This window comes from Paroedura picta, chromosome 10 (assembly GCF_049243985.1).
Source record: "Paroedura picta isolate Pp20150507F chromosome 10, Ppicta_v3.0, whole genome shotgun sequence".
In the NCBI taxonomy this organism is placed as follows: Eukaryota; Metazoa; Chordata; class Lepidosauria; order Squamata; family Gekkonidae; genus Paroedura; species Paroedura picta.
In genome coordinates, this window is record NC_135378.1 from 83,568,546 (window position 1) to 83,586,775 (window position 18,230).

General features: G+C 47.6%; 1 protein-coding gene across 3 annotated transcripts in view; it reads right to left on the reverse strand.

The window, feature by feature from the left end:
* Positions 1-18,230, reverse strand: part of CTNNA2 (catenin alpha 2) — a 459,457-nt gene that overhangs the window by 25,246 nt on the left and 415,981 nt on the right. For all 3 annotated transcript variants that reach the window (XM_077301175.1, XM_077301174.1, XM_077301176.1), the window contains exons 14-17: positions 17,078-17,191; positions 7,662-7,843; positions 6,882-6,987; positions 3,937-4,071 (exon numbers count right to left, since the gene is read on the reverse strand). In XM_077301175.1, the coding sequence (XP_077157290.1) occupies positions 3,937-4,071; positions 6,882-6,987; positions 7,662-7,843; positions 17,078-17,191 (537 nt within the window). The remainder of the gene's footprint in view (positions 1-3,936; positions 4,072-6,881; positions 6,988-7,661; positions 7,844-17,077; positions 17,192-18,230) is intronic.

The following is an 18,230-nucleotide window of genomic DNA, read 5'->3' on the forward strand; positions in this document are numbered from 1 at the left end:
AATCCTAGACACCAGCTTTTATCTTCAGATGTTACGGACAAAGCCTGGCAGATAAATAATGTGCAAATGATATCATTCAACCTACAGACAATTCCCTAGATTGTCTGCAACGGTTCCCCTCTTATATTCAATGAGTTCCCCTCTTATATTCAATATTCAACAAAGAAACATTCCTGACACTGAAATGAAGAGGCCATTCTTGGTTAGTGCTGGCATCTGAAGGAGACCTGGGAGCTTTGTGATGGGGTTGCCTGGGTGACCCCAGAATTACTCAAGGGCAGAGGGAACCCTTGGTTTTCCATGCTTCCCTCTGATGTTTTTCTCGTTTTTCGAAACGGGCCAAACTACGCTCACATGAAAATGTGTATTATGAAGATTATACCCCCAGAATATCGTGTTGAGCCTGCCATCTGCTCCACTTCCGGAGAGGAAAGAGAGATGGAAAACGGTTCTCTATGGCTGTGTCATGCATGCATGTATTATTATTATTATTATTATTATTATTATTATTATTATTATTATTATTATTATTATTATTATTATTATTATTGTATTGTATTTATACCCCGCCTCCCCCTGAAGGCTCTAGGCGGCTTCCATAACCCCGTCCCCTACAACATTCATTCCTTGAGAAGGAGTTAGACTGAACATTTGGAAGAGCTGTAAGCAAAGCATGAGTTAATTTTGCCCGAATTGAAATTTCAGCAATATTGCTGAATTCAATACTGAGGCTTCAAATTTAAGTCAGTTTTGCATTTAACTTGATTTTTATTTTAATGGGCAACTGTAAATTTTGACGAAAATTCTGCAGTTTTTAAAATACGAATGTTCATTCACAAATTCTGCTTAAAATGCCAGCATGGCATAGGGGTTTTTCCTGTGCCTTTGGGAAGTAGTGAGTGAGAAATCTGAATTAATATTAAAAAAAACCCCTATTACCTCCCTAAAGTAGATTCTGTTTTATAAAATTTCCATAGTGTTATGCTTAATTCAGTTATCCAAGCCAGTTCGCGGTCTGAGCACTTTAAACAGGGCAATGTATGTATTATTCAGTTCTGTAAAAAGGCAATTCGTCCAATCCAGTACATATCAGGGAACCTGTGCTACATGCTTCAAAATTATTATTATTATTATTATTATTATTATTATTATTATTATTATTATTATTATTATTATTATTATTATTATTATTATTATATTTATTTCCCGCCTCTCCCGATAGGCTCGAGGCGGGTCACAACAACTAATCCCATTAAAATTCCCATTAAAACATCAATCTACTAACATGACGGCTAAAAATCCCATCCCTCCCCCAATTATCAAAAAGGTGAAGAGGAAAGGATAGGGGAGTAGCGTACACTTCAACTCCTAGGGGGGGGGGAGCGATGTCCCTGATTCGCTGACCCCAGCCTCAACCATAGACCTGGTGGAAGAGCTCCGTTTTACAGGCCCTGCGGAAAATGGATGATGTGCACATCAGCCAGATAAAAAAATGACATCATCTTGGCATTTGTGAGTGTGGCTACCGTGACCGGTTCCCTGTTTCGATTTCCAGGTCAAAAACAGCGCTTTGGGAGGAATGGAAATCTCTCTCCTCTGCCCTCCGAAACCCTTAAATATGCAAATTGTAATCTTTTTATGGAATGGCTGGCTTGCTGTTGTTGTTTTTCTTCGTGGCTTGCTGGCGTGCCAGGTTTCCCTTGTCAGCAGCTATCTCTCCTTCATAGAGCAATCCCAGCCAATCAGGGATCACGTATGCTAGCAGCATACCTAGCCACACGTTGACATGAACCAGGGCCAATGGAGTCAACTGGGAGTGAGGGCATTGGTGTGGGAATGGAGTTCAGATCAGGGATCCTGCAACTGGCATTATAAAGTTCTGGTGTTATTTAGGCTGCAATTCTAAAGACGCTTCCCTAGGAGTCAACCCCACTGAATAGCTTCTGAGTAGACCTGCTTGGGATCACTCCTTTAGTCAAACAAAACTAGCAACATGTTAGGGGTTACTAGAGGGGGATGAAGCCTATTCAGATGGAAGGGAATGCTGCTTGAACAGGGAGAAAACGGAGGAGTGAAGGGGATGCTTTAACCATGTTCATACAAATCATTAGCACCGTTCAAAAGATGCTTGAGAAATCTGCTGATGATCTAGATCACAGGCACATTATCCAGTTGTCAGGCTTTGACTGTTACATGTATGGGGGATGCGTGTGTGATCCGTGGGTGACTATGCCAGCGACTGGCGTTTCTGTCACACCGATGGTCCTTCAACGGATATTGTCTTTATGTGAATCCTTCAGAAAGAGGTAGTGTAATTTGTCCTTGGGGAAGAGTTTTATATCTATAATCATACTCCAGGAAACTGTTCCCTAGAGTCACCTGGACTCTTTCTTCTCCCCTCAACCATCCTGTGTATTTTTGGTCCTTTCTTTTGGTTTGGACAGGGCAAATTTCTGCCATTGCTTTATCAAAACAGCCGCAATTTGTGAGCGGAAAAATCACATGAGGGATACAGTTCTTTCTTGGCTATCCCTACCTAGCCCTAAAGTTGGCCAGGGCTACCACTTTGAAATTAACTCCAGGGCTGATGGATGAACTCACTTCTTGACCATGAACTCACTTCTCGAAAGACCTACGTCAGGGGTAGTCAAACTGTGGCCCTCCAGATGTCCATGGACTACAATTCCCAGGAGCCCCCTGACAGCGTTCGCGGCTTAAAATTTTGTTTAGAAAATGTATTAACCCAGTACTCATTGGACTGGCCGTGAAGGCAAGCTTCACCTCCTCCTCTCCATAAAAATAAGTGGGCCCTTGACACAGAGGTGCAAAGGCTTATGCACGGAGGAAGGAAATGATTGCATTCCCTCCATCCAAAAAGCGGATTTACAAGGAGGCAATTTACAAAAATCTCCAGCTAATTATAATATTTACAACTTGGCAGGGGGTTCCTAGATTATAAAAAAGGTATTTTGGAAGGATGACTATTTAGCTGGTGCAGTAGAAACAAAAAAAAAAAGGAACCCTGGGGGTGGGGGATAAGTTTTTATAAATTATCATAGCATAAAGGAAGAATTGGCAAATGGCAGACCAGAAATGAAGCCAGGCCCATTATTAACACCATTACCAAGAATCTTCTCTTCTCTCGCAGCTTTGGCATAAAGCACAGAAAATCAGGACGTGCCTAAGGAGGCAACTCTCATAGTAGCAAGATGGGGCAAGATTGTGTCCCAGATTCTCCTTCTGGTCACTTAGTTGCTAAGCATTGCGGGGAGGTATATGGGGGAGTGTAATGCCAGCTGTGGGGCCATGACATTTTCAGTAAAAAAAAACAGGGAGGCAGTGGAGCTCCAGGAATTGCTGGAACCTCTATGGTTTTATTAACAGTTTCTGTTGATTCCTAGAGGTGCCCTACATCAGGGGTAGTCAACCTGTGGTCCTCCAGATGTCCATGCACTACAATTCCCAGGAGCCCCTGCCAGCAAATGCTGGCAGGGGCTCCTGGGAATTGTAGTCCATGGACATCTGGAGGACCACAGGTTGACTACTCCTACCCTACATCACTTTGGGGTTTTGCACATGGCCCTGTGGTTTTAATTGTTTTTTCTCTCGTTGCTACTAATAGAGGTGGTGTGTAACGGAGGAGAGGGCAGAGAATCCCCCGCCTCTACTGAGGAAAAGGGACCCCAATGGAGATGGGCACTGATCCTTCAGCCTTTGCTAAAGGCAAAACTTAAGAAACAATTGTTGACCAGGGCCAAAATGTCTAGATCGGTAGGGATGATTCTTTCTAAAAAGACAGGGAAATGGTTTAGGAATGCCTACGGAACTTCCAGAACTCTTCAATATATTGTCACCTTCTAAGGGGAGGGAAGGGGGGGGAGGAGGGTATCTGCATGTTTAATGAATGGGACACGCAAAGATCAAGAGCTGGCTTACCCCAGAGACGATAAGTTCTCCTCCCAAATTCTGGACCTCGGCCTTCACCTTGCTACAGATATTAAGCTGGTGGCAGTAAAGAGCAATGCGCTGGAGGTAGGCTAGCAGATCTTGCTTACAGGCTGAATCAGGACACTGCAAATGAAGAGAGAAAGAGGAGAAAACAAAAGCGATGTGATTTATTACAGCCTGAACTCTTGATATACTAGCAACCGCCCCGCGTGCTGCTGTATTAGAGGCATTCGTTTTGCTTAACCCTTTGGCAACGCGTTTAATAACGGCCACTTTTCCTCCCTGGCAAGACGGCTGTGTGTTCAAGCACGGAGGGACACACCGGCTTTACAAAAAAAAAAGACCACCGGCAGCACTGTTTGTCAGTTACCTGATGAGCTGTAAAGCAGACAGAATAATCTCTGCCGCTGTTTCCTTAGGACATTGCTCAATTTGTGCTAAACAGAAGGCTTTACTGATGCGGAATGCTCCTTCTTTATTGCACAGCAAGGGCTGCATTTGCAAGAGAGGCTCTGAGGTCTGCAAAGTTTTAATCAGGGGGAAATGAAGCACTTTTCTTTCTTTCTTACCACCAAGGGACAATCCCGCTCCAATAGCGGGGCACCACAGGGGGCGCTCCGGTGACTGGCCGTTGAAATCAGAAAGGCAAGGGGGCCATAAAATTTGGGCCGACCTGTTGAGAATCCCTGCTCTAACCACTATCCCATGTTGGCTCTTGACAGCTTGGGAGGGGTGGGTGGCAAAGTTGACAAGAACAAGCTTGTAACAAGAAATGAGGTGCCATTTCTGACCAATAATCCAACTAAGAACACCCCTTACATCAGGGATAGTCAACCTGTCGTCCTCCAGATGTTCATGGACTGCAATTCCCATGAGCTCATGGGAATTGCAGTCCATGAACATCTGGAGGACCACAAGTTGACTACCCCTGCCTTACATGACTGGCTGCACCCAAAGGATCCTATTTTCCATAAACCAGCCCCAATGAAATCTAGCAAAGAGAGCTGATTTCTCAGTATTGTATGCTGGACATCCATCTAACACCAGGGCGAAAACTGTGAGTTGAAGATTCTAGAGAAGGGGTTCCCAACTAGGTATCCATGGACCCCGTGGTGTTCCTGGGAGTTCTGGAAGGGGTCCATGGCCTTTCCCCTCCTACCTTAATGGACTTGGCCACAAGCCATCCACCGGAGGGCTCAGTGGGCAGGCGGTGGGTGTAAAAATCAAAGTGGGGAGAGTTGGTGGTGTCATGGGATGGGGTGGTGGTGGTCTGGGCTGCCTTCTTAGCTCCTGGACGATCACAATAATTCTGGGGTTTCTCGATGCCTGAAGAATGGTTCAGGTGCTTTAGGATGCTTAGGGCTGATCCTGCGTAGAGCAGGGGGTTGGACTAGATGGCCTGAATGGCCCCTTCCAACTCTATGATTCTATGAGAAAGGCTTCGTTAAGAAATGTGGCCGATCCTTGACTGCGGCAGAAAAACAGAAGCCCTCAAAGTGCTGAGATGACACTCGGGAGCCACTGGACATACCGGCGTCGAGAGGAAAGCAGCGCTCAGATGGATCTTTGCGGCAAAACGAACGGGATGGGAGGTGCCCTGATAGCCGTAGAATTGCTTCTCACCCCCCCCCCCCCCAAATCAATACAGCCAGTGCCATGAGAACCCTCAGGGATAGCTGAGGTTAATCTTTTTTCTGTACTCAGGATGAGAATTGGCCGGTCTCTCTCTCTCCTCTCCCTGTCTGATCGTTGCCCCATCGTTCACCTGGGAATTCCAACGCGGCATTTTCCCGGTTAGTAACAATTTAACACAGTCATAATTTATCCCACTCCGGAGGCCCGGGAGGTGAAAGGAACTCTTAAAAGCAACTCCCCGGAGAGCTGACAAAGGGTTTAAACAGCGGTACTTTGAGGCAAATTAAGAACGACGGGGGCCCCTCTCTCTTCGGAAGAGTAATTAAAAATGCAGTAGCCCATAAAAAGTTGACATTGCGTGTAGGTCTCCGAAGTTCCATACTGTTTCCTCGTACTTGAGGGACTGACAGAGGGCAGGCTAACCCTTACTGATTTTGTTTTCGATTATTCCTCCTGTAGTCTCATCTGTGAGCCCCTTCCTGACCCACAGCTGCTACGGCATTTTGATACATTATAGGCAGGGATGGGCAAGGTCCCTGCAGTAATACTGGTAATTAAATTAATTTTAATTTTCTGCGCTTTCTAATTTTTCCTAGCTTCCTAGGGGGAAAAAACCATCCCCCTTCCCCACAGTGTCTCTGAGAGCTCGCAGGGTGATCTGATTACAGGTTCTTCCTTGCCCAAACTTGCCTTTACAAGGGGAGAGAGCAAGCTCTGGGTGGGGGGACTGATGTGGCAGTGGGGGATACGTTTGCCAGGCCTTCTGCAAGAGCAGGAGGCTTACAGCTGGGAAGCTCGGTTGCCCACCACCCATCCAAGTGGCACTGCAAGATTCTTTTTCTTAAAGACAGTGATGTCCTCAGTGTTGTGATGTCACTTCCAGGTACAACGCGGAATTGACAAGCTGTAGCTCTAGGAATCGCTGGACACTTTATGGTGAAATCTGGTTGTGCCTGGAAATGACCTTGCAAAATTGGCAATGTCACTGTGTTTTTTTAAACGGTACCTGGCTATTCCTAAAACTACTCTTTGCAACTTAGTGGCCATTCCCATGTTCCTGCCACCAGATTTACTGGGCTCGTCCCCAAAATCCCAGATTGGGTGGACTGCAGCCACGAATTAATTTACTGCTCTGTGCCTGGGAGCAAGGGAGTCTTCCCTGATTGGCCAAGGCATCAGTTCAAGGACTTCCTGGTTCCCGGTTGCAAGGCTTCCTTTAAAGTGACAGCGCTCCAGAAGCCCTAACTTCTCTCAGCAGAGTTTTGCCTCTTGGATTTCGAGAGTGACTCTGGAATCACCTGATCGGCCACCGCACGGGCCAATTTGTCCATCCGCGAGCCAGCTTCGGCAATCTTCTTGGCCGCGTTAATGACATCGGACGTGTTCTTCAGCGGTCCTTTGCCCCTGCAACACACAAGGCAATCACAACGGCATCGAATTAAACGATAGAAACAAACAAGGTTGGGGGCCTGCAGAAGTGCTTATTGTATTTCTCTTCTCCCACCCCTGTGTTTAAAGAATTGTATTCTGAACGCCATCCCAATTGAGAGTGGCGTCACCTTTACACTACTTATTATAGCATAGCTTAATTAGGTCCCCCCTTCCTGAGTGTGTGTTTTAATGGGGAATGGCTGGAGATCCACAAGTGTGCCAAAATGCTGTGCCAGCTTTTTCTTTGATTTTGTCTCCAAGCCGGGGAAGTGCGTGTAGTGGTATGTGCATTTTAAAGTGCTCATTAAGATGGCGTCCCTGGTGGAATGCAAAACTTAAAAAAAAAAAAATTAGCTATTCCCCAACCAGTGTTTCCAGCAACGGCTATTGCAACCCATGCAAAAAGAGGGAGGGGGACACAAAAGCGATTTATTCTAGTAGTGCTTATAGCTCATGCTACGGACCCTGCAGTTCCAGGGACCCCCACATTGCTCTATGGTTATGGGGCAAGAGTCTCGAAGCAGCCCACAAACGCCTCCCCTTCTTCTCCCCACAGCAGACGGCCTGTGACGCAGGTGAGGCGGAGAGAGCTCTGAGAGAACTGTTACAGATCGCCCTTCAGGCTCTCCGCCACGCCAGCCGCGTACCTCGTGAAGTCCGTCATCTCCATCATGATCATGCACATCTGCTTGGCCAGCACGATGATGTCGTTGCCGCTGTCGTCCCACTTGGCCACCTCCGCGTCCAGCTTGCTCTTCTCTTGGTGGAAGATCTCCACTTGCTCGGCAATTTTCGCCTTCTCTTCCTGGGGAAGCTGAGCCATGATCGCCTGGATGAAAAGAAATCAGATGGGCTGGTGGCTGTTGTTTCTTTGGGGAGCGGGAAGGAAATAAAGGTCTTAAAACACAAGTGCGAGAGGAGGGGAACAGCAGCTTCCGCCCACTTTTCTGGAACGAGTTTGCAGAAGCCTCCACCTGGTGCGTTGCGGAAGAGGGCTTAGCAGCCTTGAGTCTGCTCTTTGTATCGTTACTGGGGGAAACCAGGGGTTGCAGACACATAACTCTTTCCAGGTTTTGGAATTTTGCTTCTTCTTGGAGCGGAGAAGGTGAATGTTAGATGCAGGAAGTCTCACATTTGCCAGTTGCTTAATTTCTCATTGTTATGCTTATAAATGGATACATTGTCCACCTGTATTACAAATCAATTGATGCATTGTTCACTTGTATTAAAAATCAATGACACGTTTTTTTCCCTCAGTTCTTGCCATCCTCCATTCTAATGCAACAGCCTTAAGTCAGTTTTAGGACTCTTTGAGATGTGAACACGTACCTGAGCTTACTTTAGAGCTTTCAGGACCTCTATAACAGGGGTAGTCAACCTGTGGTCCTCCAGATGTCCATGGACTACAATTCCCATGAGCCCCTGCCAGCAAATGCTGTTAGGGGCTCATGGGAATTGTAGTCCATGGACATCTGGAGGACCACAGGTTGACGACCCCTGCTCTATAACACCAGCAAGGCACAGTGTGTGTGTGTGGCAGTCTTCAAGCAAAGGTTGGATACACACTTTTCTTGGATGCTTTAGGATGCTTTGGGCTGATCCTGCGTTGAGCAGGGGGTTGGACTAGATGGCCTGTATGGCCCCTTCCAACTCTATGATTCTATGTGTGTGTATGAGAGAGAGAGGTAGGGATGCCAGATACAGGTTCAGAAACTCCTAGAAATTTGGGGACCTCCATGGGGTACAAGGCCATAGAATCCTGGCCCTGGCCTCAACCGAAAACCTGGCAGAAGAGCTCTGTCTTCCAGGGCCTGCAGAACCGCGAGGCGGTTGGTATACCCAATCATCATGGAGATTCCTCAAGCACAAGGACCAGGCCGTCTCTTCCAGGTAGCTTGATCCGCATCTCCCACAGCAAGCTCAGCATTCCTCCTACTTGACTGTCACTGGGGGACAATGGAAGCATTCAAGTCAGACAGCAGACGAAAGAAACTGGGTTCAGTTCCTGTATCAAGCCTGAGTTTAAATTACAGGCAGACAGGTACTGAATGGATGGTCGGAAGACTTTTTCCTTAACGTTCATTTAGTAGTAAAATTGGGCATCTAGAGAGGTGGTGAGCTTCCCCTCACTGGTGGGTCTTCAGGCAGTGGCTGGATAAACACTTGTTGGAGATGCTGTAGGCCAGGGGTGACCATACAGTCAGATGGCCATGGACTACAGTCCCCATGAGTCCCTGCTGGCATAGTGCTCCTGCTGGAATTGTAGTCCATAGACATCTGGAGAGCCACAGTTTGGCCACCTCTCCAGTCTATGCTGAACCTGCTTTTCTCAGGGGGTTGAACTAGATGGCCCCTTCCAACTCGATGAGCCCGTGACCGGCCACCTGACAGTATCCCTGGTGTTCCTGAGACCCCCTCTAATTTGCTACCAAGTAAATTGTGTTATTGTGGGGCCCACAGTCCAAACCCAAATGCCATCTTAAACATGACAATCTCTAAATTGGTCCTGCATAGTGCAGGGGGTTGGACTAGATGACCCATGAGGTCCCTCCATGATTCTATGATTCTATGAAAGCAGTCTTAACTGAGGTTTCATCCCTCTGGAATTTAATGGCTCAGCACACATTTCGGTATCTTAGCAGTTCCCGGAATTTTATCCAGCGCGTTCCTGTAAAGTTTAGGAGCAGCTGACGGCTGGTATTAAATATTTTTTCTCAGGTTTAAAGGTTTCACAGCTCTAGTGTAGCATGTCAAAGTAATAGCTGGCTCTGGTGTAGCATGTCAAAGAAATTAAAGAGAGGCGGGTTTTATTATTAAGTCCTTAAAAGTGTGATGGAACAGTAATCAAGGAAACCACAGCTGCTGTTTTAAAAGCGGCTTTTGTTGTTGTTGTTGTTTTCGCCGACTGGCAGCAACTCCAGAGCATTTCAAGTCAAGAGGAACTGGCTGCCTTTGGAATTTATCGGCAGTCTCCCATGCAAATACTAACCAGGGCTGACCCTGCTTAGCTTCTGAGATGTGATTACAGCAGGGGCTATACAAGTCTGGATAAAGCGCCATACTGCAGATTTCAAGAATCCAGTTAACCAAAAAGGACACAGGAGGTGCTCAGAAACGGCAGCCAGCACTGAGGGTCAGTGGTTAAGAGTGGTGACCTCTAATCTAGAGGGACCGTGTTTGATACTCCCCTCCTCTGCGTGCGGCCAGCTGGATGACCTTGGGCTAGACACAGTCCTGTTAGAGCAGAGCAGCTCTGTCAGAGCTCTCTTGGCCCCACCTACCTCACAGGGTCTCTGCTGTGGGGAGAGGAAGGGAAGGCAACTGTAAGCTCCTCCTCCTCCTCCTCTTCTTCAGTTTGGTGTAGTGGTTAGGAGTGTGGACTTCTAATCTGGCATGCCGGGTTCGATTTCCCACTCCCCCACATGCAGCCAGCTGGGTGACCTTGGGCTCACCATGATACTGATAAAGCTGTTCTGACCGAGCAGGAATATCAGGGCTCTCTCAACCTCACCCACCTCACAGGGTGTCTGTTGTGGGGAGAGGAAGGGGAAGGCGACTGTAAGCCGCTTTGAGCCTCCTTCGGGTAGAGAAAAGTGGCATATAAGAACCAACTCTTCTTCTTCTTCTGAGACTGGGAAACAGCACCATAGCTGGGAGAACCACCTGTGAAACGGGCAGTACCAACTACCCTCATGCACTTATATATTTCGCCCATTGCATTTCTTTCTGCTTTATGAGTGTCAACCTTCCGGTGAGGCCTCTAGGTGAGCTCTCCTGGAAAGATAGCTGATCTCCTGGAAAAAGAGAACCAACTCTTCTTCTTCTAAACAGGCACTTACAGGAGAATGATTGGAAAACTTGACCGCAGCCAAGAAAAATAATTTTATTAGGGAGAAATATAAGCACTACAATTTTGGTAATAAAAATGTGAGCAGGCTTATGCAATATCAGGCTGTATTGCTTGGAGCAAAGCATCTAGAGCAGGGGTAGTCAACCTGCGGTCCTCCAGATGTCCATGGACTACAGTTCCCATGAGCCCCTGCCAGCAAACGCTGGCAGGGGCTCATGGGAATTGTAGTCCATGGACATCTGGAAGACCGCAGATTGACTACCCCTGATCTAGAGCAAGGGAAGTTCTAATACCACCCTATTCTGGACCTCAGTTGGAATATTGTATCGTGTTACGGGTGCCACAGTTCAAGAAGGATCTTGACCAGTTGGAACAAGTTCACAGAAAGGCGATGAGGACGGTTGGGTCTGTGTAACTTGGAGAGGAGGAAGGCCCAGAGGTGACAGGATAGCTGTGTTGAACTACATCACAGGTACACATGTCGAAGAGGGGTCCAACTTGTTCACCGCTGCTTTAGAGACAAGCAAGAAGAGCAACAGACTAAAATTACAGGACAGGAGGTTTCTTAGACATGAGAAAGGATTTTCTGATGGTGAGGGCTGTTCGTAGGTGGAATCTCCAGCCTTGGAGGGTGGTGGAGTCTCTTTTGTTGGAAGCTTTTAGGAGGAGACTGGATGAGCACCTGTCAGGAATGAGTATTTTTAATTCTCCAAGGAAGGGGCGGGGCTGGATTGAAGGCTCTCTTCCAGCTCTGCGTGAATCTGAAACATTTTGCTCTTCCATTATCTCTACTGCCATGTACATCTGCTTGTCCCGATCTGCTTATTAGTTTTGGGGTTTTTTTTTACAATTTGCCCCAACTTTCCGAAAAGAAAAGAAAAGAAAAGGAAGCCGCCACAAAGTTACAACGCAGGCTAGGAAAATTATAATAATTACTTCTGAAGATGAAATGGGCACTTTGAACGACGGTTTCCAGGCTGAGATGGTGTCTGGCGCCGGGGGGTTCTCCCAAACTCCGCAGCACGTTTAATGGGGTGTGACATCTCTTTAAGTGTCATTACGTTTTTCCCCCCTTGTTTATGTCACTTTCAATCAGCTCTCGCCTCTCTCTTTCTCCTCCCCTCCCCATACTTTTAAAAATGCTTTTTGCTTTTAAAAAATTCACCATTGACCTTTTCTAAAACCAGAATGCAGGGGAGGGGAGGTTTATCTATAAACAGGAAATCGGGGAGGGCGGGTGAGGTGGAGGGTGGGATAATAGAGGGGAAAATGCTGTTAATCAAATTAAAATTCAGTGCTGGAGTTTTAATTAGGCCTTATCAATGGGACTCGGCAGTCCGAAATGTTAACGTGAAAAAAAAAAACCTTCCCCTGCAGAAAATGGCATGGGGGGGGGGTGTGGGTTAAGCTTCCTTATCTCCCCCTTTGAAAGAAAACACTCGGCTGGTTTTATGCTTTTGACACTCATCAGCATTTCCGAGATGGCACACGAAATCGTGTTTCTTTTACCGATGCACCCTTAGGGCTACACCTTACCCCCACACTCTAACCTTGATTGCCTGGGTCTTTCAACAGCAGCCAGTCTCCCTCGCCTCCCCCCCCCCCCCCATAAAACAGTTCTCAGTTGCTGCATGTGTGTGCAAGGAATGCGGCATGTGCATTACAATTTTATTTATTTCTAATCAAGGATCGCCAAGGAGCTTGGACTGCACCAACCGTTTCTGTACACCAGCTTTAGAGAGACTCAGTAGCCTCTGGCCTTCTCTTGGCAAGGACTTTTGAATCGCCTGGCAGATCCTTAAGTGGCAGTGCTCAAAAGTACTGGTGTCAATTTTGGGAGAAGATGCCAACGTTCTTTGAATCCCAGTTTGTGTTAAAATCACAGAATTGGCATGGGAAGGGCCATGCAGGCCATCTAGCCCAACCTGTGCCCAATGCAGGATCAGCCTCAAGCATCCAGGAGAAGGATCTGTCCAGCCTCTGCTTGAAGACTGCCAGTGAGGGGGAGCTCCTCACCTCCTTAGGCAGCCCCTTCCACGGCTGAACTACTCGGACTGCGGAATTATTTCCCCTGATATCTAGCCGGTATCATTCAACATGTAGTTTAAAGCCATTATGGCAGGTTGTCTCCTCTGTTACCAACAGGAACTGTTCCCTGCCCTCTCTATTACAACATTTCAAAGACTTCAAGAGAGCCATCATGTCCCCCTCTCCACTTCCTCTTCTCCTGGCCGAATATTCCCAAGTCCCTCAGCCTTTCCTCACAGGGCTTGGTCCCCTGGCCCCGGATCACCCTCATCACTCTCCTCTGCACCCTCTCCATTTTGCCCGTGTCCTTTTTGAAGTGAGACCTCCAGAACTTCACATGGTTGTCCAAGTGCAGTCTGACTGGTGCAGTATACAGCGGGACTAGGACATCCTGCGATTTTGATGGAGGCCTATGTTGATACAGCCCAAGACTGCTTACTTTCCTTTCCCACTGCAATAAACATGTCTGATCATGTAATGTTAAATGTAATCATGTGATGTTCAAAGTGGGCTGAACGCTTTCAAAGTGTTGGCTATCTAAAGGCATGCATGTTCTTTATCTTAATATATATATTAAGAAATGTGTATATATATATATATATATATATATATATATATATATATATATATATATATATATATATATACACATTTCTAACCAGAAGGACCCAGAAAGGAGCTTACATTCTTGAATAGTGTGTTTTGTTTCAATTTTTAAATCTCTTGATTAGCAGAATGCATTATGCAAAATATCAATGAATATAATTTTGCCTGCTAGAGTTGCAAAATCTAATCCAGCTCAGATGTGAGGCCAGACCAACTGAATGATTTTGGAAAGGCAGCAGCCCTTGTTGATCTTGAAAATCATGCCTGGCAGATAGGGGATGAATCATAGAATCATTGAATTGGAAGGGACCTCCAGAGTCATCCAGTCCAACCCCCTGCAGAATGCAGGAAACTCACAACTACCTCCCACAGTAACCTCAATTCCATGCCCAGGTGATTCCCCCAAGAATTCCTGGCTAAACTTGCCAGGACGAAATTCGCCTCCCAACCCCAAAATGGTGATTGGCATTCCCCTGGGATTGCAAGAAAGGGCCACAAGAGCCAAGCTGCCCACCCACTGCCTAAATCCACAGAATCAGCACATCTGTCAGACAGCTCTCTAGCCTCTGCTTAGACATTTCTAGGGAAGAAGAACCCACCACCTCCTGAAGAAGCCTGTTCCACCAAGGAACTGCTTGAACGGTCAGGATAAGTGAAACCCCAAGGCAGGACGGGGACACCGATATCAAGGCATCCTCATCCCGTTAACATGGGATGTGCTCTTCCAGGGACAACCTTACAGCAGTTCGGCCTATTAGGTAGGGTTGTTCCTAGAGTGACTAGGCATTTATAATTTAAAAAAAAAATCAAAATGAGAAAACATCTAGCAGCTAACTCCCCCCCCCCCCAAAAAAAAAACCAGAACAAAATAAACACCAAGATCAGAAACCGTAAAGATTTTGCAGAGGAAATCCCACACCTTAAAACGGGTTGCAAGATGCATTAGCACAAGGGTAGTCAAACTGCAGCCCTCCAGATGTCCATGGACTACAATTCCCAGGAGCCCCTGCCAGTAAATGCTGGCAGGGGCTCCTGGGAATTGTAGTCCATGGACATCTGGAGGGCCGCAGTTTGACTACCCCTGCATTAGCACCTCCTGACAAATGGAGGAGTCTGAAGAGCCAAGACAAACGCAGGCCGCGTCTGTCAGTCGTTCCCCAGCAAGCTGCCAGCGATGGAATATTCCAGACACGGCATCTGCGGCCACTTGAGCTCCAGCGAGCAGCTGATGTGCGGAATGATAGAATCAGGGCAACTTCCGACGCTCCTCGTTCCTTACGCGGAAGACAAGACGGCAGATGGAAGCGAACACTCCTCGCTCGAGTGAGGAAGCAGAGCCAACAGGAGGTCTGGACAAGGATGTTTCGGAGGATGAGCTGACCCGCTCCGGACCCCGACTCTAGCCTCTGTGCTTGGAGGGGGGGGGGACGTCACTGCAAGCTTGGTCAACGGCTGTTTCTCTCCCTGCTGGAGATGCTCTAAGTTCCAGCTGTCCCGAAGAAAGGGATGGCGCAAAGGAAAGGAAGTGGGGCGTTGGTCACTTTCTTCCCCGATCGCGCTCCAAGGAAATCAGTAAAATGCCACTTTCTGAAGGGCAGAGAGTGGGAGGAGCAGAATGACGCAGATAAAAGAAGAATTTGGGGATTTTAATGGGCAGTTGAGAAATGTTGGGGAACAGGTCATGAAGAGCCTTGCCCTGTGAACTTGAGGCTTTCTGTCCAGGCTCATTCTCCTCGCAAACTCATGAAGCTGCTTCCTAGTGAACCAGATTCTTGGTCCATCGATGTCAGTATTGACTCCTCAGGCTGACAGCCGTTCTCCAGGGTTGTAGCAGAGATCGTTCCCATCAACTCCTGCCTGGTCCATTAACTGGAGAGCTTGAGGATCAAACCTGAGATCTTCTGCATGCTGAGCAGATGCTCTGCCACTGAGCCAGGGCCTCAGAGCAAGGTCTTTCCCATCACCTCCTGCCTTACACCCCATCAGCAAGGCTTCCAGGAGCCTTTTTTGTTGTTGTTCCTTCCTCCCCTTCCCAGCTCTACCCAACCAAGGCTTTACTTCTCCCTTTTAGCCCCACCTCCCCTGCCCTGCACCTTGGGCTGCCTTGGGGACCTCACTCTCAGGTGGGCCCGACACCCTTGGGCGGTTGCGCCCTCCTGTCTCGCCTCCCCTGGCGTGTTCTCCCAGCAGCCGGTTGTGCCGACCTGGCACCCCAGTGACAGAGGTGTCTGTGCCCATGCTGTGGAGGTGGGGTGGACTTTCCCACCTGGCCCCTTCCTTCTCTTGCCGCAGGACCCCGATTCTCTGTCATCTCCCCCTGCCTCTGTGGATCTTTGGAGTCCTGTGGCTCGCCATGGTGACTGGCAGCTGAGTCTTCCTGGGCAGGACTGTGGGGCTCATGAGCCCCAAGGAAGTTGGGGCCTGGGGATCCTGACACTGATCAACAGAAATCAGTTCCCCTGGGGAAAATGGCTGCTTCGGAGCATGGAGTCTATGGCCCTGCATCCTACTGAGATCCCTTTGTTCCCCCAGCTCAGCCTTTCTCAATTTTTTTACTGTTGAAAACCCCCTGAAACATTCTTCAGGCTTCGAGAAACCCCAGAAGTGGCATCATTGTGTAGAATATGGTTGGGAAGCAGAGCTGTGGACACGCCCACCCGTGGCCCCTCTTCTCTCTACTGCCTCCTGGCTCATCATTGGTGATTTTGGGAGGGCAGGGCAAGTCAACAAGACCATATATGGTCATATCATCAATACATGTTTAACATTAAAAATTTTTTTTTAAATGAATTAACCTCTACTCATTTAGGAAACTTTTCAGAGCCATCAAGAAACCCCAGGGTTTCTTAAAACTGCAGTTGGGAAAGTCTGCCCCAGCTCCTTCCTCCCTATGTTCCACCCCCAAATCACCAGGAATTGCCCAATCTTTAGCGGGCAGCTCTCTCAGTCCCAAAACCAAAACCTTCCTTCTTAGACAACTCCATAACATTGAGATCTAAAGACTCGCTCTTTTTCTAGATGTGAAAGCAGCAATTCTGGACTCTTTACAGAAGTGTCAGGATTGGCATCAGAATATCAATTCCTCTAAGAAGAAGAAGAAGAGTTGGTTCTTATATGCCGCTTTTCCCTACCCGAAGGAGGCTCAAAGCAGCTTACAGTCACCTTCCCTTTCCTCTCCCCACAACAGACACCCTGTGGGGTGGGTGAGGCTGAGAGAGCCCAGATATTCCTGCTCGGTCAGAACAGTCTTATCAGTGCCGTGGCGAGCCCAAGGTCACCCAGCTGGCTGCATGTGGGGGAGCGCAGAATCGAACCCAGCATGCCAGATTAGAAGTCCTCACTCCTAACCACTACACCAAGCTGGCTCTAATTTAGGCCCCTAGTTAAATTTACACTTTGCCGTGAATAGAAAATTAGCATTATGGACGTTTTGTGGAACTTTCTTTTATCCCAGCCGACTTTGTGACTCCATTGAATGTGAGCATCGAGGATAATCAGCCGCCTTGTCTGCGGCCATCTTGCCCTTGCCGAATCGGCTTGCAACTCCGCTAATGCCTTTTGCCAGGCTTTTGCACTCACCCTTGCGCTCTGGCCCGCTATAAGCTGATCGTCTTCGGTCTGAACGCTCGTCCGGCTGCGAACGTCATAATCCTCTTGCTCGAAATCGGAATCGTCTTCGAGCTCCTCAGGAGTCTGAATTTAAAAAAAGGAAAAAAAATAATAATCAAGAGTGGGAACGGAGGAGAAGGGAAAAAGAAGAGGCGGAATGCTTACGCAGAACAGAGAAGAAGTGAGCAGTGATTCACGAGACCCTGTCGAGAGTTTTGTTAGATTTTTTGGTGCTCCTGGACTGCTGCTCGTTTCTGCTGCTGTGGACAGACCAACATGGCTACCATCCTATCTGTTTCCATGGAAGGCACCACATTTAACCATAGAGAATGGAAACCCATCAACTTTGTGATATAAGGAACGATGGACTCGCATTCTCGCTGTGTCTGAAGAAGTGAGCAATGACACACAAAAGCTCCTACTTAGGTATAATCTGCACGGAGCTTTTATTCCAATCCCAGGTCGATTCAGTCCCTACCATCTCCACTGAATGCAACTGCCATTTTGATTTTGTCCAATTTAAATTTTGCCTCTGCAACAAGCATGATTGATCCGGAGTTACCCTACCTTCATCCTGCAATATCCTGGAGTGGATATAACCCTGAATGTTTGAAGAATCTGATTGAGAAAGCATGAGAAAGCATGCAGAGCTCTGCCTGCTTTGAATTTATTCCTGAACTCCGTGGTAGAGAAGCCCTGATTGGCCAGAGTGTCAGTTCCTGGTTTCCAGGATTGAAAGGGGAAGCCCTAGCATGCCTTAAAGGGGATGCCCTAACTTTTCTCAGCAGAAGCTCTAGAAGCCTAAACTTCTCTCAGTAGAGATTAGCCTCTTGTTTTTTGTCTCCCTCCCTCCCTCCCTCCCTCTCCAATCCTCCCCACCCCTCATTCAAGAAAAGAAAGAAAGAGGCTCCTGCTGCGTTGGCTCCCCGCTCCCCTTCTGAGCTTCCCTAACCATGTGCAGAACACTTTTCTGTTTCAATGGGGGGGGGGGGGAGAGGAAGACCTGAGCTCAAATCGATCTGGATTCAGCAGGATCCACAACGGAATAAACAAAGTAAGTGCAGACTCTGCCCTAGTCACAGATTTCGTTAAGGTTGTTCCTGGACTCTTGCTCTTCTCTATG